Source organism: Narcine bancroftii, chromosome 1 (assembly GCF_036971445.1).
Source record: "Narcine bancroftii isolate sNarBan1 chromosome 1, sNarBan1.hap1, whole genome shotgun sequence".
Lineage (NCBI taxonomy): Eukaryota > Metazoa > Chordata > Chondrichthyes > Torpediniformes > Narcinidae > Narcine > Narcine bancroftii.
In genome coordinates this window covers 489,627,101-489,654,993 of record NC_091469.1, presented here as the reverse complement: position 1 = coordinate 489,654,993, position 27,893 = coordinate 489,627,101, and the positions used below count along the sequence as shown (strand labels likewise).

The 27,893-nt window shown below is 45.9% G+C and overlaps 1 protein-coding gene across 1 annotated transcript in view; it reads right to left on the bottom strand.

Moving 5' to 3' along the window:
- Positions 1–1,068: 1,068 nt before the first annotated feature.
- LOC138751987 (diacylglycerol O-acyltransferase 1-like) overlaps positions 1,069–27,893 on the bottom strand; it is a 174,960-nt gene continuing 148,135 nt past the window's right edge. The window contains exons 13-17 of the mRNA XM_069915110.1: positions 21,133–21,245; positions 14,859–14,924; positions 7,618–7,705; positions 6,043–6,105; positions 1,069–3,771 (exon numbers count right to left, since the gene is read on the bottom strand). Coding sequence (XP_069771211.1) covers positions 3,625–3,771; positions 6,043–6,105; positions 7,618–7,705; positions 14,859–14,924; positions 21,133–21,245 — 477 coding nt within the window. The 3' untranslated portion in view covers positions 1,069–3,624. The remainder of the gene's footprint in view (positions 3,772–6,042; positions 6,106–7,617; positions 7,706–14,858; positions 14,925–21,132; positions 21,246–27,893) is intronic.

The following is a 27,893-nucleotide window of genomic DNA, read 5'->3' as shown; positions in this document are numbered from 1 at the left end:
TTTTTACAATACTCCTGGCATTAAAATAGATGAATTTCAGAGATTTGCCAATTTTTAATCCCTGTTTTCCCTCATCTTTAAGAACAACATTATTTACTTTTCCTGCCAATTGCCCTTCATCTTCTTCCAGAGCATTTCCCTTCTCTATCACCTGCCCATCCATATTCAAATACTTACTACAAACTTCCTTTGTTTGCATTCTAACCTTCTCCTTACTGCTCTGTACTATTTTGTTCCCTCCCCCCAACCATTCTAGTTTAAAGGATCCTGAGTAGCCCTAGCAAATATCTCTGCCAGGATTCTGGTCCCCCTGGAATTTAAGTGTAACCCGTCCTTACTGTACAGTTGGATGTCCTGATGACGACTTCAGAACTGGGTGGCTGCATGAAACCCTCCTCTGGCGAGACACCAAGGTGATCTGCCTTCCCATGTTCTAAAGGACCCATGTTTGGCAGAGCATGTGTTTGTCTGTTGGCGAGGATGGCACTCCACTACAAAGGCCAAATGAGGGACTTTTCAAGGTTTTGCGTCACGAGGGTGTGGTGTTCACCTTGGACATCGGTGGGAAAACAAACTTGTTCATAGTGGACCATTTGAAGCCCGCACACTTGGGATTAGTGTTACCTGTGCCTTATCCAACCTTAAGCCGCAGAGGTTGCCCTCCCAAGTCTGATGCATAGCAGGTGCATGTTTAAACGATGATTCTGGGAGGGGGTGGTGTAGCGGGCTGCGGAATAATTACTAGGGAAGATGGCGCAGGCTCCCTGTTGATTTGGGGCAGAAGCCCGCGCTGTCTGAGTACATCATGGGTGTATCGTGACGTCACTTCTGGTCTGGGTGTCCAAACTGGAAGAGACTTAAAAAGAGGGCGGGATGCAAGATTAAAGGCATTCCACTGGTATCTCTGACTAGGGTGCATTTATTGAGTAGCTCTGCCACGGCAGACGCTACATTGTTGTCCTGTGGAAAATTATTACACCAACACCACGACTCCTGAACAGATCCATGGCCAACGTGCAATATTTGAACGGCAAATGATCCTTCCGAACAAAATGTACCTCCCGGAACTTTAATGAAAAGATTCTTTATTAAAATCATTTGTCCTGGTGGGAATGGTTGCCTGTGGCCAGCTGTGGAGACACAACCAGCCTGGTCTGGCCGACCTTGCTTCCATTTTGCCTCCTCTTTTCATTCCATGATTTCCAGCGAGCATTTCTACATGATTAGAGTACAAATTATATTTTTTAAAAATCCAAAAGCCTTGGCACAGACAGACTGAGATGAATGTTGGATTAAACCATTCCATGCAGAACACATTCGATGCAAATGCAGACAGTCAGGATGCTGGAGTGAGGTAACGATAAGGGAGCTGGAGGAGATGGCTGATCAACACTGCATGAGATGGGGCACAGGACATGGGTGCACCCATCAAAATACATCCTCTTCCAAAAGGGCCTGGATATTTTTACACCTCAGGTGTGTATCAAGTTTTGTCTCTGAATGACTAAACTGTTCTGAATGGAGGGTGTTGGACTCTGTTGACATGAGATAGTTAGAGTCTGTGAATAGCATTGAACCTGTTGGTGAAAGGGGCTCATAGCAGACTGGACTCTGGAAACAGTGCTAACATGCCCCAGTTATCCGAGGGATCTGCAGCCTCATGCTGCTCTCTGGGGAAAAAGGCGTTCTGTGTTCCTGTGTAAACAAGGACCTGAGTTAATGGGCAGTGGTTCAGCAGGGCAGGTTGGAGGGGCGCGGGGGTTGGGAATGGCACTGCCCAAGGAGGTGAAACAACACCAAGGAGGGGCGTGGGCTAAAGATTTAGGCTGGAGGTCAGCAGGTTTCCTCTCCACACCCCCAACCCACTCTCAGCTGATTAGGCAGATTGGACCCTGGTGCTGGTCAGATGGTCACACCCCGAGGCTGAGACTCTGCCTGCCACTGGCTCAGTGAACACTGCCACACTGATTGCCAAAACGCAAGATCACAATCCCACCAAGGCAGGCACCCATCGCTAGCCCTGAGGAGCTAACGCATGCATCAGGGCAGTGCTGGACAGAACACTTGGTCCGGGAACAGTCCCGAGACTCATTAGGGCTTACAATCAACAGTTGCAAGTTAGGCACTTGGTGGAATACAACAATTGGTGGGAAATTTGTGGGGAAGGGCTGTTGCTTCAGTTTGTTGCAGCCCTTCTGGTTTCAGAAGCCACACTGATCGAGGGTTACAATGACCTTGTGACTGTACAGGTCTAGCCGGAGCACTCCAGCAGCTTCAACGTGCCTGAGTCGAGGTGGAAGTGTGCTTTAACACGAATTGCTTCACAATTCCTGAGGAGTCACTGGTACCAGAGGGATGGAGATGTCCTAGGCTAGGGTTCACTGTGTAAAACCCCCAGCAAGACTGCGGGCACTTTCCAGACGTCGAAAGATGGGGTCAAAAAATGCTCTCCCACAACCACTTTATATTTCCCCCCCCTCCCATTTTGCAGTGTTGCATTAATATTCTGTGCTAATTGCATTAACAGGGTAGTGGGCACAGAGCATAACCATGGGGAAAGGTTTGTACTGAAGTGGGAGAAGATGCTCATGGGGAGATCCCTCCTGCAGCCCAGGGCCAGATGGTAGTTTGGGTACTCGGAGTCTTGGACGTGGCCGGATCCCTGCAGGATGCACAAAAAAAGGTTTCCTCCCTGCTTTAGAAACACAAATGTCAGCGCCATATATCGGTGGAAGAGGATTGTTTCTGTGTTGTGAGGAGGTGGGGTGGGGGGGGGGGGTGAAACCAGTTAACTTGGCGGGGAATGGATCGGATAACTTTTGGCTTCTGATGAATCTCCAAGAACCAACTGAGTTCTATGTCTGTGGGGCCTGGTGACTCAACCCCACATTCACCCTACAGCATGAGGAGAACCTGTGTGATTGTCAGCACTGACTGAACAAGCGGGTCACAGGCCAACATCATTCACCACCCAACTAACATGGTTTCTAGACAAGCCTCCTAACTCCGGGGGAGGGGTGTGGAAAGAGGGTCCCAGTCCCAATCCGGTGCTGGTTATCCTGTGTGGGGGTCCTGGAATGCCTGTGGGAACCACTGGCCCAGTACAGCAACAGCGTGAGTGGGGGAAGTCTCCCCTTCCCCACCCTCCTGCTCTGGATTTGGGCTGAGGGACCAGAACTAGAACAGAGTAAGGGGCAGGGGCTGGGCTGGCTCTCTCACCAGCAGGAGGCACCGCTGGGAGAGCAACGTCTGGAGGGGAAAGCATATCACACACCCCGACCACTAGTGCTCACTGGGGGAAGGGAAAACACACAGCAGACAGATTGAAAAAAAAACACCCAACCCTCCCCTCCCTTCAATCTCCACTCTCGCTGCACCCATAAGTTCCAGGGTCCAGTCCCAGAACTCCTGTCGTCTTCGCTGCCCTCAGACCTGGATCCCCTCCACAGCATTAAAGGGCTCAGCTTTGAGTCCCACAAACATTCCCTTTAAGGCATCAAACTTCCACCCATGGTTTAAAAAAAACAAAAAAGACGACGATTCTCCAAAGAAGTTTCCGATTCCAAGACAAGCCAAGGTGGGGGAGGAGGAGGCGGCAGTGGCTGACTGCCCTGTGGGTTCCAGTCACAGACTTCCCTCGTGGTTCAGGATGTAGTAGTCGTGCACGTACATCAGCACCGCCACTGGCTGCCCAATAATCAAGGATAACCACACCGCTGCGTTGCCGTAGTTCCCACTCAAGAACTTCCCCACCAGCCAGGCCAGAGGCACCTGCATGGGAAACAGCGAGTTTATTATCATCCCATTGTACTGCTACATCCCGACGAAACAGCGTTCTCCGGTCCCCGGTGCAAAGACACGCAGGCATGCAACCAGACATAACTCAGAGAGACAATTTGAAAGTCTGGTTCGTATTTTTTAGATTCACGATGTACATAATGGAATTCTGCAGGAATCTGTCCCAGGACCCCTGCTCCTTGTCATTTTTATAAATGACCTGGATGAAGAGGCAGAAGGATGGGTCAGTAAGTTTGCGGATGATACAAAGATTGGAGGAGTTGTGGATAGTGTGAAGGGATGCAGAAGGATATAGACAGGATGCAGAGTTGGGCAGAATGATTGCAGATGGAGTTTAATCCAGATAAGTGTGAGGTGATGCATTTTGGAAGGGCAAACCAGAAGACTGAGTACAGGGTTAATGGTTGGTTACTTAACGTGTGGAAGAACAGAGGGACCTTGGGGTCCAAATCCATATAACCCTCAAAGTCGCCACACAGATTGATAGGATAGATAAGATGCCTATGGGATATTGGGCTTCATCAATAGGGGAATTGAGTTCAGGAGTAGAGAGGTCATGTTGCAACTCCACAAATCACTGCATCCCTTAACCATTTCCACATTGAAAGCTTCACCCAAGACTACAAGAAACTGCAGAGTTATGAACATGGCTCAGACCATCACACAATCCCTCTCTCCTCTCCATCCTCAACTCCCGGTGCCTTGGAAAAGCAGCCAACATGGCTCAGACCATCACACAATCCCTCTCTCCTCTCCATCCTCAACTCCCGGTGCCTTGGAAAAGCAGCCAACATGGCTCAGACCATCACACAATCCCTCTCTCCTCTCCATCCTCAACTCCCGGTGCCTTGGAAAAGCAGCCAACATGGCTCAGACCATCACACAATCCCTCTCTCCTCTCCATCCTCAACTCCCGGTGCCTTGGAAAAGCAGCCAACATATTGAAAGACATCCCACCCCGGCCACAAGGTCTTCTCTTTCCCCCTGTCAGGAAGATTCTCAAGTGTGAGATCATGGACCCCAGGTTCATGGACAGTTTTTCCTTGCTGTTACCAATCTCCAAATGAACTACAAAATAGGAAATTGACGCTGCCTTTGCTCCACACTGATGAACTCTTTCTGTAACTCTTCACTCCTGCACTTTATCTACTTGAATGAGATGTCTACTGGTCTGTTCAGAGAACATCCTCCATCACTGCATCTGGGTACAGTGACAATCAACACGACTTCCCTACCCTGGTGGAAAAAAGACCACGGCTACTCACCTTATCCAAGGTCCTCATGATTTTATAAATCTTCATCACTCACTCACTGTTTCTACACAAAGCCCTGGAACCCTGGACAATAAAGATCCATTCATCAGGATGCTCTTTATCGACTACAGTTCGGCATTTAACACCATCATCCCTCAAAACTAATCACTAAACGCCAAGACCTGGAACTCAACACTCTACTGTATAAATGGATCCTGGATTTCCTCACCTCCAGACCTCAATCAGTGAGGATTGGTAAGAACATCTCCTCCACAATCTCCATCAGTACAGGAGCACCAAAGGACTGCGTTCTTAGCTCCCTGTTCTACTCACTTTGAACCTAAGATTGTGTGGTTCGGTACAACAATAACTCCATCTACAAATTTGCCGACAATGTCACGGTAGTGGCTTGTATAAAGGATGGGGATGAGTCAGCTTATAGGATGGAGATTGAAAACTTGGCTGAATGATGAACCAACAACAAATTCGCACTTGAATGTCACCAAAACTAAGGAGCTGATTGTTAACTTCAAGAAAGGAAAGCCAGAGGTGTGCGATCCAGTGATCATTAGGGGATCAGAGGTGGAGAGTGTGAACAGATTTAATGATGGGAGTCATTACCCCGGAGGATCTTTCCTGGACTGAACACACCAATGGCACTGAGGAAAAAGCATGACAGCGCCTCTATTTTGTCAGGAGTTTGCAGGTTTGGTAATATCACCAGAAACCCTGGCAAATTTCTAGAGGTCCGGTAGAAAGTGTGCTAACCCTCTATTATTTTTCATTCATGTGCCTAAGAGTCTCTTAAATGCTCCTAGTGTTTCAGCCTCCACCACCAATCCCCCTCCCAATGAAGCCCAGCATCCCATAGGCCTTCTTAACTATCTATCAATCTGTGGGCTACATCACCAATTTCCATGTCATCTCCACAGTCCCCAGGACACATCGAAGGCACTGGAGCATATAACTGCTGCCCCGGACAGTCACTCACCTGCGCCATCATGCCCATGAATGCCCAGAGGCGGAACATCTTCAGAGGGACGCTGACCAAGTACTGGAGGAGCAAGACAGCCCAGTGAGTACCCCAAATGGAACAGAGAGGGAACGAACGCACGAGCCCCAGGATCAGCACCGGCTGGTAAAGGCTAACCCTTGACCTCAGTTGTCACTTTGCTGCACCAACGCCACTTGGAAACCAAGGTTCACATCCCCCTGCAGGCTACATCCTCCTTATATCCCACCCAGCAGTGAATACAAGCAACAGGACCAGGAGTCGGCCATCCAGCCCATCGAGCCTGCTCTGCCATTCAATAAGATCACGGTTAATCTTGCCGTTATCTCCACAGTTCCCCATAACCTTTTAATTCCCCGACTCAGTTGAGGCAGCCTCAACTACTCTGCTGGGCAGAGAATGCCACAGATTCACCACTCAGGGAGAAACAGCTCCAATCATCTCTGTCTTAAATTGTCTTCAGTGAAGCTTGAGCCTACATCTCCTAGTTCTTGTCTCACCTGCCAGTGGAAACAACCTCCCTGCTTCTATTTAATTCATAATTTTATATGTTTCTATAAGATCCTCCTCTTCTTTGCAAACTTCAATGAGAACTGTCCCTGGCTATTTAATCTCTCTCTGGGGGCACCACGGTTAGCGTAGAGTTTAATGCTACACTGTAACAACACCAGTGATTGGGGTTCGAATCCAGTGCTGTATGCAAGGAGTTAGTACGTTCTCCCCATGTCTTCATGGGTTTCCTCTGAATGCTCAGGTTTCCTTCCACCGTTCATTGTGGGTGCAGGTCAATTGGGTGACATGGGCTGGAGGGCCGAAAGGGCTGTATGTGCTGTACGTTTAAATTTAAAATTTAACGGTCACCTCCAGAATCAACCTGGTGAATCTCCTCCGCACCGCCTCCAAGGACAGTACATCCTTCCTCAAGTAAGGAGACCAGAACTACACATAGTAACCACCCTTTCGTGATTCATGCACAAGCACGTCCCAGGTTTTACAGCATAACCGCATGCTACAATTGCTTTCCATTTAAATAATAATCCAATCTATGATTTTCCCTTCCAAGGTGGATGAGTGGAGACCCGACAGATACAGGCGATTCTGATCCCTGCCTATTCTTTACTCATACCTTGAAGAAGGGCTCAGATCTAAATTGTCAGTTATATATCTTTTCCTCCTATGGACATTGTGAGACACGGCTGAGGTCCTCCAGCATTTCTGAATGTTTTTATTAAAAAGACGTGAAACACTGGCACCCCAGGAGGTAGGAGAGTGAAGTGGGGTCTGCTCCTTTCAGACGAGAAGGGATTAAGGATACTCCAACAGCAGTGGGTCATAAGCCACCAACCACTGATGCTTTACTGTATTATGTTTGACCTGATATCAGTGTTTATTCTCTTAACTGGATGTAAATGCTGCCTCAGTGCTCATTTGAGGAGCAGGGGAATTCCCTCAGGGTCCTGGATAACTGCACACATTGTTCGGCCCTGTACCACCCAGAACCTGTGCAGAGCTGGGAGGCAGCACCCAGAGGAGATGAATGAGCAATATTCTGACCTCATGAAAGAATGCAGAAGCAAGGAAGACTGCTGTCTGAGCCATTCTCTTGTTCACTCCCTTCTTCAGCATGGGCTTGTAGAAGTGTCTGCGGAGACAAACCAGCAGTATTTGACCAGAAGATAGAGGAGCCCATCGAGCTTGCCCCGTCATTCAATCGTGAACTGATCCATTTCCCCACTTAGACCCACTGGCCGACCTTCTCCCCATATCCTTTGACCCTTCAATCTTGAAGTTGTGCCCTCTTGCCCTAGACTCTCCCACCATGGGAAACAACCTTTCTACATCTACTCTGTCCATGTTTTCTCATTCCAAATGTTTCAGTGAGATTGTCCCTTATTCTCCTAAATTCCAACGAGTACAGGCCAAGAGCCATCAAATGTTCTTCATATGATAACCCCTTCGTTCTCAGAATCATCTTTGTGAACCTCCCTGAACCCTCTGAAACGTCAGAACATCTTTTCTTCAATGAAGAGCCCAAACCTGCTCACAATCCTTCATGTGAGGTCTCCCCAGGGCCTTATAAAGCTTCAACATCACATCCCTGCTCTTAGATTCGATTCCTCCTGAAATGAATGCCAGCTTTGCATTTGTCTTCTTCACCACCAACTCAACGTGTATGAGGACCTCAGATGCCTTTGCATCTGAAAGTTTCAATTTTCTCCCAATTTATAAAATAGTCTGCCCGTTTATTTCTTCTACCAAAGTGCTCGACAGTACACTTTCTGACATTGTATTTCATTTGGCACCCCTCTGCCCATTCTCCTAACCTGTCTGAGTCCTTCTGCAGCCTCCCTGTTTCTTAAACACTGCCTGCTCCTCCACCTACCTTTGTATCATCGGCAAACTTGACCACAAAGCATTCCATTCCATAATCCAAATCATTAATATACAACATAAAAAGAAGCGGCCCCATCACTGATCCCTGTGGAACACAACCACCAACCTGCAGCCAACCAGAATATTATCCCTGTTCAGATGCTCCCTCAATCCCAACCACCAGTACCACCCAGACTTGTGCCTGGATGGTTCTGAAGAATCCTTGTGGGAATCACAGTGAAACATAGAATCCTACAGGAGCATGCAGGCGCACAGACATCACACTACTGTTGCTGTGTTAGCCAGATTTCTGAATTTATACATTCTGCAGGGGATCGAATGCATCCCACTCGAATCAAAAACCCTCACTTATTCCTCAGGTACATCCTCGATCCTCTGGGTCTCTCTACATGATACGATTTTATCGTTATTCTGCCTCATCACACTGCTATATGGTTCTATTTGGAATCTTTCTCCTCAGGTAAAAATCTCAAATACAGTAAAACCTCTGGTATCCAGCACCTATGGGGATTGGTAGATGCTGGATTAGTGTATTTTCTGGTTGCCTGAGACTTATTCTTACAATGCTTAATACCCTGCATTAAATATAAACAGTTTAAAAGACAAAAATACTACACTGTACTTACACTTCCATGAATATATAAACATTAAAGCATTTCACTTTATTTTCAGTCAGATTCTTTGTAAACATTTAACTATTGCTGCATCTGCAGGTTCCTCCCCTTCCACGGAGCCACCCGAAAGACAAAAAAATAACATTATAGGTAATTACCCCCCCCCTCCCCCCCCCAACCACTTCCCTAAATTTACAGATGAAGCCTCTGACCAGGGTGACATCAACCAGCTCTTCATCCTGGGCGACCCCATCGCTGTTTCACACAACTTTCTTCAAACAGGTGCTCCGAGCGAAGTCTGACCAAGGCACTACACTGGCTGAACATTTGCTCCCATCTTCACCAAAGTTTTAAGTATTATTTCAGAGAACATTTCTTTTACAAATTTAAACTTACAGAATTTTTTTAAACCTATTATTTTGTTCTCACTTATTTTAAATTTTGTTTCTGGTATCCAGAATTCAAGCAAACGGCAGCCGGTTGTTTGAGGCTGCTGGTTGCTTGAATTCTGGATACCAGAACAATTTAGATGAGGAGGAGAAAGTTGAAGAGAGATGTGAAGGGCATCTTTGATTCCCCCCACCCCTCACCCACACAGAATGCCTGGAACAAGCTCCGGGGATAGTAGATCGCAGAAGGTAGGGTTCGAGAGACTTCTAGCTAGACACATGAAAATGGAGGGAACTGAGAGTCATGGATCATGTATAGGCAGAGCAGATTTAATTTAATTTGGTTAAAAAGGAAAATCTTCAAACGCTGTGATTGTATTTTAAACAAAAGTGCTGGAGAAACTTAGCAGGTCACATTGCATCCCTTATGTAGCAAAGATACATAACCAACATTTCGGTCCTGAGTCCTTCAGGTACGAGCTAACAACAGGCATGGTGGGAAGAGGGACAGGGGGAAGAGCACACGGCCACGAGCAGGAGGTCACAGGTAGGAGGGCACATTAGAAAAAAAGCTGGGAATTGATAGGGGAAGGGGAATAGCTCTCTGAATGGAGAGCGTAGGAGGAGGGAGATGGAGGGTGGTGGAAGTCAGAGGGGAAGGTGGAGGGTTGGGAGATCAGAGGGTGGAGGTGGGGGGCAGAGGAGGTCAGAGGGTGGAAGTGGGGGGCAGAGGAGGTCAGAGGGTGGAGGTGGGGGGCAGAGGAGGTCAGAGGGTGGAGGTGGGGAAAAAGGAGGTCAGAGGGCGGAGGAGGGGGGCAAGGGAAATCACAGGAAGGGCAAGGGTGGGAGATGAGATGGTCTAGGGGCCTGGGGATTTAATTTGGTATTGGGTTTAGTATAGATATCATGGACTAAAGGCCCTGCTCCTGTACACAATGTTCTCTGTTCAACCACCAGCCCCCTTGCCTACAGAGAGTGAGGAGGTCCACGTTGGAGCAGAAACCAGGCACAGACTGGTTGGACCGATCAGTCTCTGAACTCCACGCTTCTCATGTCCCACTGTATTGGTGTATTTTCTAAGACTTTTGCAAATTTATGCAAGGATTTTCTAACCACTCCCAAACACTAAAAAGGCTTCATAAATCTTTGATGATGTCAGATTAAAGACCATCAGGCATAATGAACGAGGGCTGACGTCTCATTGGAGCCAGTGGAGCTGAGGGAGTAGAGTGACAGTGGGGGAAACAGGTTCTTCAGCCCAACCTGCCCCCCATGCCGACCAAAATGTCCTACCTGCCTGCATTTGGTCCAGATCACTCTAAACCAGCCAATCTCAATGGGGGCAAAGTGGCCTCCCACCATCACCCCTCCCCCCACCAACCCTTGGGCCACAGCACATTTAAGGGAGGGCAGAAACTAAAATCATAACATATTTTTGATGTTTTTTGTGTAGTCGGTAGGAGAAAAGTACAAAAGAACTCAACTGTAGCTCAGAAAGGTAGGGAAAAGAAGAGGAGGGCAATAGTGGTAGGGGTCTCCATAGTTAAGAGGACAGATAGGGGATTCTGTGGACGCAGCAAGGAGAACCGGATGGTGGTTTGCCTCCCTGGTGCCAGGGTCCGGGATGTTGCTGCTCGTGTCCCGGATATCCTAAAGTGGGAGGGACAGGAGCCAGAGGTCGTGGTACATGTAGGTACCAATGACATAGGGAGGAATAGAGAAGAGGTCCTAAAAAGTGAGTAAAGGCAGTTAGGTAGGGAATTAAAAATAAGGACCGCAAAGGGGGTATCTCTGGATTACTCCCTGTGCCACGTGACAGTGAGAATAGAAATAGAATGAGGTGGAGGATTAACACGTGGCTGAAGGGGTGGAGTAAGGGGCAGGGTTTCAAGTTTCTGGATCACTGGGATCTTTTTTGGGGAAGATGTGACCTGTACAGTAAGGACAAGTTACACTTAAATCCCAGGGGGACCAGAATCCTGGCAGGGGTATTTGCTAGGGCTACTCAGGATCCTTTAAACTAGAATGGTTGGGGGGAGGGAGCAAAATAGTACAGAGCAGTAAGGAGAAGGTTAGAATGCAAACAAAGGAAGTTTGTAGTAAGTATCTGAATATGGATGGGCAGGTGATAGAGAAAGGAAATGCTCTGGAAGAAGATGAAGGGCAATTGGCAGGAAAAGGAAATAATGTTGTTATTAAAGATGAGGGAAACTTGAAATTCATATATTTTAATGCCAGGAGTATTGTAAAAAAGGGGATGAGCTGAAGGTGTGGATTGATACTTGGAAGTATGATGTGGTAGCGATTAGTGAGACATGGTTGCAGGAGGGATGTGATTGGCAGCTGAATATCCCTGGGTTTCGTTGCTTTAGGTGTGATAGAGTCGGAGGGGCAAGAGGAGGTGGTGTTGCATTGCTTGTCAGGGAGAATATTACAGCGGTGCTTAGGCAGGATAGATTAGAGGGCTTGTCCACAGAGGCTATTTGGGTGGAACTGAGGAGTGGGAAAGGAGAGGTTACACTTGTAGGGGTGTATTATAGACCACCCGGAGGGGACCGAGACCTAGAGGAGCAAATCTGTAGGGAGATAGTGGATATTTGTGATAAGCACAGGGTTGTAATTATGGGAGATTTTAATTTTCCACATATAGATTGGGAAACACATTCTGTGAAAGGGCTGGATGGGTTAGAGTTTGTGAAATGTGTGCAAGATAGTTTTTTACAACAATATGTAGAGGTGCCGACCAGAGAAGGAGCAGTGTTAGATCTACTGTTGGCAAATGGGATGGGTCAAGTGACGGAGGTTAGTGTTGGCGAGCACTTCGGGTCCAGTGATCATAATGCCATCAGCTTCAAACCAAGGGTTGAGGTTTTTGATTGGGGAAAAGCTAGATTTGAGGAGATGCGAAAGGACTTACAGGGTGTGCATTGGGACAATTTGTTTTATAGGCAGGATGTAGTAGAGAGATGGAAGTCTTTTAAAGATCAGATTTTGCGAGTGCAAAAGCTTTATGTTCCTGTTAGGTTAAAAGGAGGGGCAAAAGGTTTGAGAGAGCCGTGGTTTTCAAGGAATATTGGAAACTTGGTTCGAAGAAAAAGGGAGGTGTACATTAGGTATAAGAAGCATGGAATTAAGCAGATGTTTGAAAAATACATTGAATGTAAGAGGAATCTTAAGAGAGGAATTAGGAAAGCTAAAAGAAGGTACGAGGAGACTATAGCAAGCAGGGTGATAATTAATCCAAAAGGGTTCTACAAATATGTTAATGGTAAAAGGAAAGCGAGAGACAAAATTGGTCCCTTAGAGAATCAGAGCGGAAAACTGTGTGTGGAGCCTAGAGAAATGGGGGAGGTATTGAACAGTTTCTTTTCTTCGGTATTCACCAAGGAGAAGGATATTGGGATATGTGAGATAAAAAAAGCAAATTGGGTAAATATGGAGAATATAGTGATTACGAAAGATGTAGTGTTAGGGCTTTTGAGGAATATAAAGGTGGATAAGTCTCCGGGACCAGACGGGATCTTCCCCAGGACATTGAGAGAAGTAAAGGAGGAAATAGCAGAGGATCTGACAGTAATTTTCCAAATGTCATTAGAGATGGGGATAGTACCGGAGGATTGGCGTATTGCGCATGTGGTTCCGTTATTTAAAAAGGGTTCAAGGAGGAAGCCTGGCAATTATCAGCCTGTAAGTTTGATGTCTGTGGTAGGTAAATTAATGGAGAAAGTTCTTAGAGATAGTACTTATAAATATCTGGATAGACAGGATCTGATCAGGAGCACTCAACACGGATTTGTGGGCGGAAGGTCCTGTTTGACCAATCTGATTGAATTTTTTGAAGAGGTGACTAGGAATGTGGATGAGGGTAGCACGGTGGATGTTGTCTATATGGACTTCAGTAAGGCCTTCGATAAGGTACCACAAGGAAGGTTAGTTAGGAAGGTGCAGTGTTTAGGTATAAATTTTGAGATAGTCAAATGGATTGAACATTGGCTGAAGGGGAGAGGCCAAGGAGTGGTAGTGGATAACTGTCTGTCAGGTTGGAGGCCGGTGACCAGTGGTGTGCCTCAGGGATCTGTATTGGGCCCATTGTTGTTCGTTATATACATTAATGATCTAGATGACGGGGTGGTGAATTGGATTAGTAAATATGCAGACGATACTAAGATAGGTGGAATAGTGGATAATGAAGAAGGTTTTCAAGGATTGCAGAGGGATTTGGGTTGCTTAGAAAAGTGGGCTGAAAAATGGCAGATGGAATTTAATGCTGATAAGTGTGAGGTGCTTCATTTTGGTAAGAAGAATCAGAACAGGACATACGTGGTAAATGGGAGAGCATTGATGAATAAAGAAGAGCAGAAAGATTTAGGAGTAACGGTACATCGTTCCCCTTAAGGTAGAAACTCACGTGAATAGGGTGGTGAAGAAGGCTTTTAGTATGCTGGCCTTTATCAATCATTGCATGGAATATAGGAGTTGGGAGGTGATGTTGAGATTGTATAAGACGTTGGTGCAGCCTAATTTAGAGTTCTGTGTGCAGTTCTGGTCGCCTAATTATAAGAAGGATATAAACAGAGTGGAGAGAGTGCAGAGAAGGTTTACCAGAATGTTACCTGGGTTTAAGCATCTAGAGTATAGGGAGAGATTGGGCAGATTAGGTCTTTATTCTTTGGAGCGTAGAAGGTTGAGAGGGGATTTGATAGAGCTATTTATGATTATGAAAGGGATAGACAGACTGGATGTGGATAGACTATTTCCGTTAAGAGTAGGAGAGATTGAAACAAGAGGACATGAGTTAAGAGTTAAGGGGCAGAGGTTTAGAGGTAACATGAGGGGGAACTTCTTTACTCAGAGAGTGGTAGCCGTGTGGAATGAGCTTCCGGGAGAAATAGTGGCGGCAGAGTCAATTTTATTATTTAAGAAAAAGTTGGACAGGTATATGGATGAGAATAAGGTGGAGGGTTATGGTCATTGTGCAGGTAGGTGGGACTAGAGAGGAATGTTTGGTTCGGTACTGACTAGAAGGGCCTAATGGCCTGTTTCCGTGCTGTAATTGTTATATATGTTTGTTATATATTATATATGTTTTGAACTTGAGTGCTTCAGAGGGGGCCCATAAACATTGAGCAGAATCTTCAGGGGTCATAGACAAAGAAGAAAGGTTGAGAATGATTGGTCTAAACCCATCCTACCCTTGTGCTGTCCAAATATTTCCAAAACATCACCATAGTACCTGCCTTAAGCACCTCCTGCGACAGTCCGGTCCATTCACCCACCAACCTCTGGATAAAGGTGTTAGCCCTCAGGTCCTAATGAATCTTATCAGCCCCACTTTAAACCTACGTCCTTTGATTCTCGAATTCCCTCAGTGTGCAGTACAGGAAGCGGTCGTTCTCACCTGCTGCACCATTTATGGACAGGAATATTCCAATTCTTCCAGAAGTACGTCACGGTTTCTGAATTCCTAGGGCAGGAGCAGATGAAAACAGGTCAGTGCCAGTATTGCAAACCTGCCACTGTATCTGGGAGTAAAAACAATGCTAGGAGAAACTCAGATATGTAATATATTTATAGAGCAAGGATAACGATACATAACCAACATTTTGGGTTTGAGCCCTTCATCAAGGTACAAGCAAAATGTAGCAGGTGCCTGAATAAAATAGTGCCGGAGGATGGGCAGAATGAGGCACACAAACAGGAGTTAATAGGTAGATAAGGGAGGGAGGGCACACCAACAGGTGGGGGGATAGAGAGGGAAGAAGGTGGGGAGTTGGAGGAAAGGAGCCAGAGGGAGCACAGGCAGTGGTGTAGCAGAAACCATCCAGTTGGAGTGCCCAGAAGGAACATTAGGTGTTCATCCTCCAATTTACGGGTGGCCTCGGTTTACCTGGGCACGAGGCCACGGACAGACACGTAGGCGCGGGAGTTGGGAACTGAATTGGCCACAGGGAGATCCCTCTGCCTGATGCCACCAAGGCAAAGGAGCTCAGCGAAGCGATCTCTATATCCGGGAGCTGAAGCTCTCCCACCCTCCCTCTTCCAACCAGTCCAGGTGTCTGAGGTGGTTGAACCAACCACATTGATGCACTGGTGGAGCTTCTTCTGTTTGACAACCAGCCTCTGCACAGAACTGGGACGGTTCTGGTTGGACAATCTGACATCATCAAAGGTTGTGGTACCTCAAGGGAATGTGATCATAGCTCGGAACAGGCCCTTCAGCCCAACTTGGCCCTTGGTGACTGCAGGCATTCCAAGCTCATCACATTTGGATTTGGTCCATATAAACCTTATTTATATGGGGCGGCACGGTGGATACCACAACACTTTCGCTGCTGTCTGTAAGGAGTTTGTACATTCTCCTTGTGTCTGTGTGGGTTTCCTCCGAGTGCTCCGGTTTCCTCCCCTCTTTCAAAACATGTAGGATAATTGGGATATTTGGCCGGTACTGGCTTGTGGGACAGAAGGGCCAGTTGCCGTGCTGTACGTCTGAATGCCTTGTGAACATTGTAATTGTCCCCACTAAAATGGCAAACAGGGCCAAATCCATCACTGGCTCCAACCTCCTACCAACTGAAGGCATCACAGAACAATTACAGCACAGAAACAGGCCACCTCGACCCCTCTAGTCTGTGCCAAACACTTTTCCTTGCCTAGTTCCATTGACCTGCACTCAGTCCATAGCCCTCTCCCATCCATTTATCTGTCCAAATTCTTCTTAAATGTTAACATTGAGCCTGCATTCACCACCTCAACTGGCAGCTCATTTCACACTCCCAGCACTTTCTGTGTGAAGTTCCCTTTCATATTCCTCCAAAATGATTTCCCTTTCACTCTTAACCCATGTCCTCTGTTTTGAATCTCACTTGTCCTCAGTGGAAAAAGCCTATCCGCATTTAATCTGTCTGTCCCCCTCATAATTTTAAATACCTCGATCAAACCACCCCTCATTCTTCTACACTCCAGGAAATAATGTCCAAACTTGTTGAATCTTTCCCTGTAATTCAGTCCCTGAAGTCCTGGCAGCATCCTAGTAATTCATCTCTGCACTTTCTTTATCTTATTGATATCTTTCCTTTAGTTAGGTTACCAAAAATGCACACAATACTCCAAATTTGGCCTCATCAATGTCTTATACAACTTTTACCATAAATACTCAATACTTTTACATATGAAGGTCAATATGCCAAAAGCTTTCTTTATAACCCTGTCCACTTGCGATGCCACCTTCAGGGAATTATGTATCTGTATTCCCAGATCCCTCTGTTCTACCTCATTCCTCAGTGCCCGACCATTTTCCGTTTATGTCCTTTCTTGGTTTGTCCTTCCAAAATGCAACACCTCACACTTGTCTGCATTAAATTCCATCGGCCATTTTTCAACCCACTTTACCAGCTGGACCAGATCCTTCCTCAAGCTTTGAAAGCCTTCGCTGTCCACAATGCCTCCAATCTTAGTATTATCTGCAAATTACAATGGACCCAGTACTGATCCCTGAGGCACACCACGAGTCACAGGCTTCCAATCTGAGAAGCAACCATCCACCAGTACTCACCAGCTTCTCTTGTCCAGCCATTGTCAAATCCAGTTCACTACTTCACCATGAATACCTCATGTTTGAACCTTCCTGACTAACCTCCCTTGCGGAACCTTGTTAAAGGCCTTACTAAAGTCCATGTAGACATCATCCACATCCTTTCCTGTTCCTACTTCCTATGTTCCTCCACATTAGCATATATCTCCCATTGGACACTCATTTCAATTCCCCATTCCTTTCCAACATGTCTGTCCATGGCCTCATGCACTGCCAGACTGAGATTGCCTGCAAATTGGAGGAACAACACCTCATCTTCGGCTGGGCACCCTCCAACTGGATGGCATTAACATGGACTTCTCTGGCTTTCATTAAACCAACCCCCACCTACCCCCGTCTTCTCTCCATTCCTGTCTCCTTTTGCACAGACATGATAAATTCTTACCTTGTCTCTTTAATCATATCCAATTAACACCTTTTGAGGTCTTGTTTCTGGGTTATTCTGCTTATTCCTTGAAGAAGGGCTCAAACCCGAAATGACAGCAATACAACTTTGTCTCCACACGTGCTGAAAAGGCTAGCTGAGTTCCTCCAGCATTTGGGAGTGTTTTTACTTAACGTGTTACTGAAAGGTCAAACAAAACCCTTGCTCTCAATGTCATTAAGGGGTCAGCAGTGAAGAGGGTAAAGAAGTTCAAATTCCTGGGTGTCATCACCTCTGAAGATCTGTCCTGAAGCCTCCATTTTGATGCAATCATGAAGCAGGCTCAGCAATAGTATATTTTGGAGGAGTTTGAGGAGATTTGATATGTCAGCAAAGACTCTTGCAAAGTTCTACAGTTGTACCGTGGAGAGCATTCTGACTGGTCACATCACTGTCTGGTACGGAGGTGCTAATGAACAGGAAAGGAAAAGACTACAGAGAGTTGTAAACTCGGTCAGTGCCATCACGGGCATCAGTCTTCACTCTAACGAGGACGCTGACAAGGTGTGATGTCTCAAAAAAGCAGCTTTTATCATCAAGGACCCTGACCACCCAGGCCATGCCCCCTTCACTCTGCTACCATCCGGAAGGCGGCACAAGAGCCTGAAGACGAACACTCAACGATACAAAAACAGTTTCTTTCCCTCTGCAATCAGGAAAATGAACACTACTTGACTTTGTCAACTTTTTGCACTAATTTATTTATTTTAAAATGTAATTTACAGTAATATTTGCCTGTAACGCTCCTGTAAATCAACAAATTTTGTGACAAGTTATTCATCTAAACTGAAATTTATTAACTTTCTCTACTGTGGCAAATTGTGGGGTTCGTAAACTTTACTGTTTGGCTGCAAAAAGCAAGAATTTCCCTGCATCTGCACATTGCACTTGTACATTATGACAATGAATTCACACTGATGCCTTGAGGAGTTACGGACTCTGGGAAAGCAGAGGACTGGTGCACCAGAAAACGGGGAGACCAACCCCCATCTGAGAAGGATAAGCAGAGGAGACATCTCATGGAACAGTGACCACAGTGGTGGATCAGTGAAGGCTTCTGTGGCTAAAGAAACACACAGGCTGTTGGTGACTCGAGACGAGGAATCCATGCAGGCTGTGCGGGCTGCTGGACACTGCAGTCAAGGGATTTGCACCAGGTTGCGGGCTGTTGGAGACTGGCTTGAGATTGGCTATGGGGCACCAGGTATTGGAACTGGGATGCGAGAGGGTGCCGAGGGCGCTGAAGGATTTCTAATCGTATCAGGTTCGGATCTAAGCTCAGGTTGCCGATGGTTTGGACTGGACATTGTGCGGCTGTGGAAGCTGTAGGAGCACAGGAGGCGAATCCATGGTGTGACAGATTATGTTATATTTTATATTGTATATAGATATGTTTTAAAGGAGATAGATTGTGGTAGGGTTTTCAGTGTGGGTCACATACAAACACTTCAAAACAGATCTCATTTAAAATGCCAGAGCTCTGGACACTCGGTGACTCTGGGGGGGAACTCACTTTCTCGATAAGAGGCACTACAGGCAATTTCTGCCAGAGGCGAATCTGTCTGCCTTACAGCAGACCATATATAACCATATATAACCACTTACAGCACAGAACAGGCCAGTTCGGCCCTACTAGTCCATGCCGTAACAAATCCCCACCCTCCTAGTCCCACTGACCAGCACCCGGTCCATACCCCTCTAGTCGCCTCCTATCCATGTAACGATCCAGTCTTTCCTTAAATGTAACCAATGATCCCGCCTCGACCACGTCTGCCGGAAGCTCATTCCACATCCCCACCACCCTCTGCGTAAAGAAATTTCCCCTCATGTTCCCCTTATAATTTTCCCCCTTCAATCTTAAACCATGTCCTCTAGTTTGAATCTCCCCCTTTCTTAATTGAAAAAGCCTATCCACATTTACTCTGTCTGTCCCTTTTAAAATCTTAAACACCTCTATCAAGTCCCCTCTCAATCTTCTATGCTCCAGAGAAAAAAGCCCCAGTCTGCATAACCTTTCCCTGTAACTCAAACCTTGAAATCCTGTCAACATTCTCGTGAACCTTCTCTGCACTCTCTCTATTTTGTTTATATCTTTCCTATAATTTGGTGACCAAAACTGTACACAGTACTCCAAATTTGGCCTCACCAATGCCTTGTACAATTTCATCATGACCTCCCTACTCTTGAATTCAATGCTCCGATTTATGAAGGCCAACATTCCAAATGCCTTCTTCACCACACCATCTACCTGAGTATCAGCCTTGAGGGTACTATTTACCATAACTCCTAAATCCCTTTGTTGCTCTGCACTCCTCAATTGTCTACCATTCAATGTATATGACCTATTTAAATTTGCCTTTCCAAAATGTAGCACCTCACATTTATCTGTATTAAATTCCATCAGCCATTTCTCAGCCCACACCTCCAGTCTTCCTAAATCACCTTTTAATCTACGGTAATCTTCCTCACTGTCCACAACACCACCAATCTTTGTATCATCCGCAAACTTGCTTATCCAATTCTCCACCCCTACTTCCAGATCGTTAATATATATAACAAACAATAGTGGACCCAGGACCGATCCCTGAGGAACTCCACTAGTCACCGGCCTCCAAATGGACAAAGAATTTTCTACCACTGCTCTCTGACATCTCCCATCTAACCACTGCTGAATCCAAAAGGTCATTTTGTGTAATATGACACTTTTTATTACATGACAATAAATTAAATCTTAAATCTTTAGCTTCCTCTGGCAGCCAGTTCCAGATACAGACCACCTTCTGAGTGAAAACGTTGCCTTCTTACATCTCTCCCCTTTCACCTTAAGGCTGTGCCCTCCAGTTCTGGATCTGTCTACCCTGGGGAAATGTGGACAATGCACCAGAATGCCAAACTTCACACCCTTGGACAAGTCAAAAGGATCAAACCAGAGTTTGGAGTGGGAAGGGAACAAGAGGAGCGGAATTGGGAATTGTGACAAAGGTGCGGAGGTGAGAACGGATGGAGTGAGGGGGTCAAGGATCAACAACCAAGGTTCTGGAGTGTGCACATTTGGGCGAAGATTAGTGGGGTCTCCCTTTCCTCTATTGAGGACATTCACTGGGAGCATGGCTTAAATAGGGTTCATAAAATTATTGAGGACCCTTTCCATCCAGCCAATAGTATCTTTGACCCTCTACCATAAGGAAGGAGGTGCAAGAGCATCAAAATCAAGCCTGTCAGGCTGGGAAATAGCTTCTTTCTGCAAGCTGTGAGAATGATGAACAGTATCCTGTAACCGAATAAATCATTCCAAAATAGTTATACATACTAAAAGCCCCTGGTATCTGGAACCTATGGGGATTAGTAGATGCTGGTTAAATTAATTCGCCCCCGCCCCCCGGTTGCTTGAATTCTGGATAACAGGGGTTTTACTGTATATCTTTATGTCTTGATGTAATTTTTGCCGTGTGTTACGTGTGTATGTGTCCATCGTGGCTCGGAGAAATGCTGTTTTGGTTGGTTGTACGTGGACAATCAGCTGATAATGAACCCAAACAGGAGATAGACTGGAGAACACAGCTGACAATGAAGGCAGACAGTTGGGTGACTGAGGAGATGCCACCCGATGTGTCTACCAAGGGCTTCATCTCCTACTGCTGAGGACTCCTTCCTTACCACCAGTCCCTGTAGAACTCCCGATCCCCGAACTGCATCAGCTCTGCCAGGAAGTTCATGGAGGAATGGAAGAACCAGTAGAAGAAGATGAGCCAGATGAAGTGGTTAGGAACCTGGAAAAGGTGAGGAACGATGGGATCAGTCCACAGCATCCCGGGTGCACTTCCATTTCAGTTGAGGGTCATGGCCACTGTCGACACCAACACTGGTCCACTCAGGAGGACCTCTGCTGCTTCAAAGCATCGGGCACCGTGTCATCAACTTCATTTCATATTTTTTTAACTGATTGAGCTGCATTTCTTGCAAGCTCTTTTATCTCACATGCCCATGCTCACAGTCCTCCTGTCACCAAGATACATAAGAAATAGCAGCAGGAGGAAGTCATCTTGCCCCTGAGCCTGCTCCACCATTCAATAAGATTATGACTGTTCTGGCCATGGATGAAGCTCCACTTATCCGCCTGTTCTTCTCTACTCTAGAGGCAACTTACAACAGGTAGATGAATGCCTGCATCTGTGTGTGTGTGTCTGTGTGCATGTGTGTCTGGGCATGTCTGTGCACGGGTGCCTCTGGGCGTGGGCGCCCCTCTGTGTGCGTTTGTCTCGCTGTGTGCCTGCATGTGTGAAACCAGAGCACCCCCACATGTTGGAGACCACAATCATATTTCTGGTCACTGGAGCAAGGCGACTTGCAGCCCTGGGTACTGCTTACAATCAAAGCTCGACTGCTTAACAGCAAAGAGCTCAATTTTAAGCTCATCCTGGACGTGGGGATTCGAACTAAACCATAGCCCCCGGGGCCCAACAAGGCGCCCGGCTTTGGATTTGGCTGTGTGGGGTTAGGTTGGATGCATGCTCCAGTAAAACATAGATGGGAATGTCCCATGTCAGCCCACTGAACACTGACCATGTCTGGATGATTATTGATCATTATGCCCTGAGGATAGTTGGGAAGGAGTGGGCTTGGTTGGCAAGTTCAGCTTTTGCAGGTAGTAAGCACTAGTGGCGATGGGGTGGGATTCCCAGCCAAAGGTTGTGCACTGTGGATATATTACTTCTATACACGGGGAGGAAAATAAAACTATTCAAGTGACCCAGGTCTGCACACCTACGACCATAGAATGCTACAGCACAGAAAAACAGGTCATCGCCACTTCTGCTCCATTACTCACCATTATTCTGCACCCATTCTATAACCCTCCAGACCTTTCCCATCCATGTATCTATCCAATTTATTCTTAAAACTTAAGATCGAGCCCGCATTCACCATGTCAGATGGCAGCTCACTCCACACTCCCACCACTCGCTCAGTGAAGATTCCCCTCATATTTCCCTTAAACCTTTCCCCTTTCACCCTAAAGCTATGTCCTCTCGCAACTATCTTCCCCAATCGAAATGGGAAAAGCCTACTCACATCCACTCTGTCTATATCTCTCGTAATCTTGAAAACCTCTATCAAATCTCCCCTCATTCTTCTTCGCTCCAAGGAATAAAGTCCCAACCTGTTTAATCTTTCCCTGCAACTCAACTCCTGAAGACATGGCAACATCCTAGTAAATCTTCTCTGCACTCTTTCAACCTTATTGATACTCTTCCTATAGCCAGGTGACCAGAACTGCACACAATATTCCAAATTTGGCCTCACCAAAGTCTTAAACAACCTCAACATAACATCCCAACTCCTAGACTCAATACTTTGATTTATAAAGGCTAAGATGCCAAAACTTTATTTACAACCCTGTCCACCTGCAACACCACCTTCAGGGAACAATGTACTTGTATTCCCAATTTCTTTGCTCCTCCCCACTCCTCAGTTCCCGACCATTTACTGTACACGTCCTACCTTGGTTTGTCCTTCCAAAATGCAACAGCTCACACTTCTCTTCATTAAACTCCATCTGCCATTTTTTGGCCCATTCTCCTAGTTGGTCCAGATCCCTCTGCAAGCTTTGAAAATCTTCCTCACTGTCCACAATGCCCCCTATCTTTGATTCATCAGCAAACGTATTGACTCAATTTACCACATTATCATCCAGATCATTGATATATAGACAACAAACAACAATGGTGCCAACACAGATACCTGAGGGCACACCACTAGTCACAGGCCTCCAGTTTGAGAAGCAACCATCCATTACCACTCTCTATTTTCTCTCACACAGCCAATTTTGAATCCAGTTTACAACCTCTCTATGGATACCTAGTGTCATAACCTTCTGAACTAACCTCCCGTGCGGGACCTTGTCAAAGACTTGACTAAAGTCCATGTAGACAACATCTACAGCCTTTCCTTCATCTACCTTCTTGGTCACTTCCTTGAAAAACTCTACAAGATTTGTTAAATATGTCCTACCATGCACAAAACCATGCTGACTGTCCATAATCAGCCCATGGCTGTCCAGATAGCTATAAATTCTATCTCTCAGAACTCTTTCCAATAATTTACCGGCCTTTAATTACCTGGTTTACTTTTGGAGCCTATTTTAAACAACAGGACAACATGGAGCTACCCTCCCATCCTCCGGCACCTCACCTGTGGCTAAGAACACTTTGAAAATATCTGCCAGGGCTGCTGTAATTTCTACACTAGTCTCCCTCAAGGTTCTTCACCTTCACATTCTGGTAACCATCCTCTCAAATAAGCATTTGCTTTAAACTGGTTCTTCCAATCAGGCATCAGGATTACAATATCAGAGCATGGAAACAGGCCCCTCTGCCCAACTTGGTTTACCAGAATGATTCCTGGAATCAAGGGATTAGCATATGAGGAATGCTTGATGGCTCTTGGAGTTCAGAAGAATAAGGGGGACAATGTGGAAGCATTTTGGATGTTGAACGGTTTGGACAAAATGGATATGGCAAAGTTGTTTCCCATGGTAGGGGAATTTAGGACAAAAGGGGAAAACTTAGGATTAACGGGTGCCCATTTGAAACAGAGAATAAAGGGTAAATCTCATTGAAACATTTCGAATGTTGAAAGGCATGGACAGAGTAGATGTGGATTGCTTTCCATGGTGGGAGAGTCTAGGACAAGAGGGCACAACTTCAGGATAAAAGTATGTCCGCTTAGAACAGAGATGAAGAGAAATTTCTTCTGCCAGAGGGTGGTGAACTTCTGGAATTTGGTGTCATGGGCGGCTGTGGAGGCCAGATCAAATGGGTGCATAAGGAAGAGATCGATATATATCTGAATAGTGCGGGTATCAAAGGTTGTGGGATAAAGGCAAGGGAGTGGAAGTGAGTGGGAGAATGGATCAGCTCATGATGGAAAAGTGGAGTAGACTCAATGGACTGAACGGTCTACTTCTGCTCCATGCTGACCAAGTTGTCTACCTGAGCTCGCCCCATTTGCCCATGTTTGGTCCTTGTCCCTCTAAACCTTTCCTATCCAGGGAAATGCCCAAATCTCTTAGCCTTTGTAATAGTACCCACCTCTACCACTTCCTCTTGCAGCTCACTCCACAAGCTGGATGAAGGTGCCCTGAACTTCCCTCTGCTCTACAGCACTCCCCAGGGCCTTACCCAAGGGGAAGGTGAAACATTCTCACAGTGAATCTGCATGGTGCTCAGTGTGAACCCAGGCTGGCTGTGACCATGCTGCAATGCAGGAGGTGGACATGGCTTCAACTCTGACCTTGGCTGCTGTCTGTGTGGAGTTTCAGGCATGCCCTGCCAGTGTGTGGGTATCCACCAAAGATGTGAGTTAAAAAGGAAAGTGACTGCTGTAAATTAATCTTCAAAGTAACTCAATGATAAAAGAATCAAGAGGAAAGTTGGTGGGCATGCGAGGGAGAATAAACTAAAGGCAAATAGAGATGAGGATTGATACTGTGGGGATGGTGACACTTTTGGGGGTCAATATGGATCTGAAAAGCTACTTGGACCCCTTCTGCATCGTAAATCATTTTATCATACATTAATTTATCTATTCATTTATCCATACCACTCTTCTCCATGGACCTGTCCAAATTTTTCCATAAATGTTAAAATTGAGCCTGTTCACCATTTCAGCTGGCAGCTCGCCCCCCCACAGTCTCACTGCTCTCTACATGAAGAAGATCCCCCTCATGTTGGGTTCCTCTTAAACTTTTCCTCTTTCCTCCATAATCCATGTCCTCTGGATTGTATCTCACGTAACCTTAATAGAAAAGGTCTATTTGCATATACTCTATCTGTATCCATCATAATTTTGTATACTCCTGGAACCATAGAACACTACAGAACAGAAACAGGCCCCTTCGGTCCCTCTAGTCCCTCTAGTCTGTACTGAATCAATTTTCTTTTGTCTAGTCTGACTGACCTGCATCCAGTCCATAGTCCTCCATACCTCTCCAATCCATTAACCTGTCCAAATTCCTCTTAAATGATAAAATTGAGCCCACATTCACCACTTCAGCTGTCAGCTCATTCCACACCCCCACCACTCTCTGTGTGAAGAAGTTCCCTCTCATTTTCCCCCTAAACTTTTCCCCTTTCACTCAACCCACGTCCTCTGGTTTGCATCTCATCTACCTTCAGTGGAAAAAGTCTACCTACATTTACTGTCTATCCCCCTCAATTTTAAATACCTCTATCAAATCTCCTCTCATTCTTCTACGCTCCAGGGAAGAAAGTCCTCACCTGTTTAACTTTTCCCTGTAACTCAGTCCCTGAAGTCCGAGCAACATCCTAGTAAATCTTCTCTGCACTCTTTCTATCTTATTGATATCTTTCCTTAGTTAGGTGTCTTCTAAAATGCAATAACTCACACTTGTCTGCATTAAATTCCATCTGCCATTTTACCAGTTGTTTCCAGTTACCTCCACAAGCATTGATAGCCTTCCCCACTGTCCACAACACCTGCAATCTTTGTGTCATCTACAAATTTGCTGATCCAATTTACCACATTATCATTTAGATCATTGATATAGATGACAAACAGCAATGGTCCCAGCACCGATCCCTGGGCACACCACTAGTCATAGGCCTCCAGTCTGAGAAGCAATCATCCATGACTACTCTCTCATTTCTCCCTTCCAACAATCATTGAATCCAGTTCAATACTTCACCATGAATACCTAGCATCTGAACCTTCCTAACTGACCTCCCATGTGGGACCTTGTCAAAGGGTTACTAAAGTCCACGTAGGCAACAGCCACAGCCTTTGTAAACTTTCCTGGAAACCTCCACAAGAACTCTTAAGATTAGTTAAACACGACCTACCATGCACAAAGCCATGTCTTAGAACACATTTCAATAATTTACCTACTACTGATGACAGGCTCATCAGCCTATAATTTCCAGACTTACTTTTTGAGCCTTTTTAAAACAACAAAACAACGTGAGCTCCCCTCCCATCCTCCAGCACCTCACCCATGGCGAAGGACATTTTAAATATTTCTGCCAGAGCCCCTGCAGTTTCTAAACTAGCCTCCCTCAAGGTCTGAGGGAATATCTTGTCAGGCCCTGGGGATTTATCTACCCTTATCTGCTTTAAGACAGCAACCACTTCCTCCTCTTTAATCTGTTTTGGTTCCATGACCACTGCATTTTTCCTTACTTCCCATGAATTCCCTGTTTCTTGAGCGAATACTGACAAAAAAAAACTATTTAAGATCTCCCCCATTTCTTCTGTCTCCATACAAAGCCGAACACTCTGATTGTCAAAGGGGACCAATTTCGTCCCTGACTGTCCTTTTGCTCTTCATATACCTGTAGAAACTCTTAAGATTTTCCTTCACATTGTCACCAAAACAACCTCGCGTCTTTTTTTGCCTTCCTAATTTCTATTTTGAGGCTTTTCTTGCATTTCTTATGCTCCTCAAGCTCCATGTTGCCTGTACCTGCTGTACACATCTCTCTTCTTCCAAACCAGATCCCCAATATGCAATGAAAACCAAGGTTCCCTCTGCCTCCTAACCTTGGTTCAGAAAGCTGTGAAGAAGGCAATGGCACGTTGGCTTTCATAAAGAGGGGATTGGAGTATAGGAACAGAGACGCCCTTCTGCAGTTGTACTCCTACCTGGAGTATTGCGTCCAGTTTTGGTCTCCAATTTTGAGGAAGGACATACTAGCTATAGAGGGTGTGCAGCGCAGATTTACAAGGTTAGTTCCAGGGATGGCGGGGTTGACATATGCTGAAAGGCTAGAAAAACTGGACTTGTATCCATTGGAGTTTAGAAGGATGAGGGGGGACATGATTGAGGTCTACAAAATCATCAGGGGGATAGACAAGGTGAAGTATGATTACTTGTTCCCAATGATGGGGGAGACGAGGACTAGAGGGCATAGTTTAAGAATACAGGGTAGGCCCTTTAGGACGGAGATGAGAAAACATTTTTTTACCCAGAGAAGTGTGAATCTGTGGAATGCTCTGCCACAGAGGGTGGTAGAGGCAGATTCGCTGATTATGTTCAAAAGAGAGTTAGATAAGACTCTAGTGGACAAAGGAGTTAAGGGTTATGGGGATAAGGCTGGAAAGGGGTACTGATGGTAGTGATCAGCCATGATCTGTAAAATGGCGGTGCTGGCTCGACGGGCCGAAGGGCCTACTCCAGCTCCTATTGTCTATTGTCTATAATTCTGACAGGAACATACAAATTCTGTACTCTCAAAATTTCACCTTTGCAAGTCCTCCACATACCTCACACATCTTTGCCTGAAAACAACTTATCCCAATCCATGCATCCTGCATTCTTTCTCATTCCTCAAAATTAACCTTTTCCAATTTAGAAACTAATGGTATTATGATCACGGGACCAAAAATGTTCCCCTAGACATACC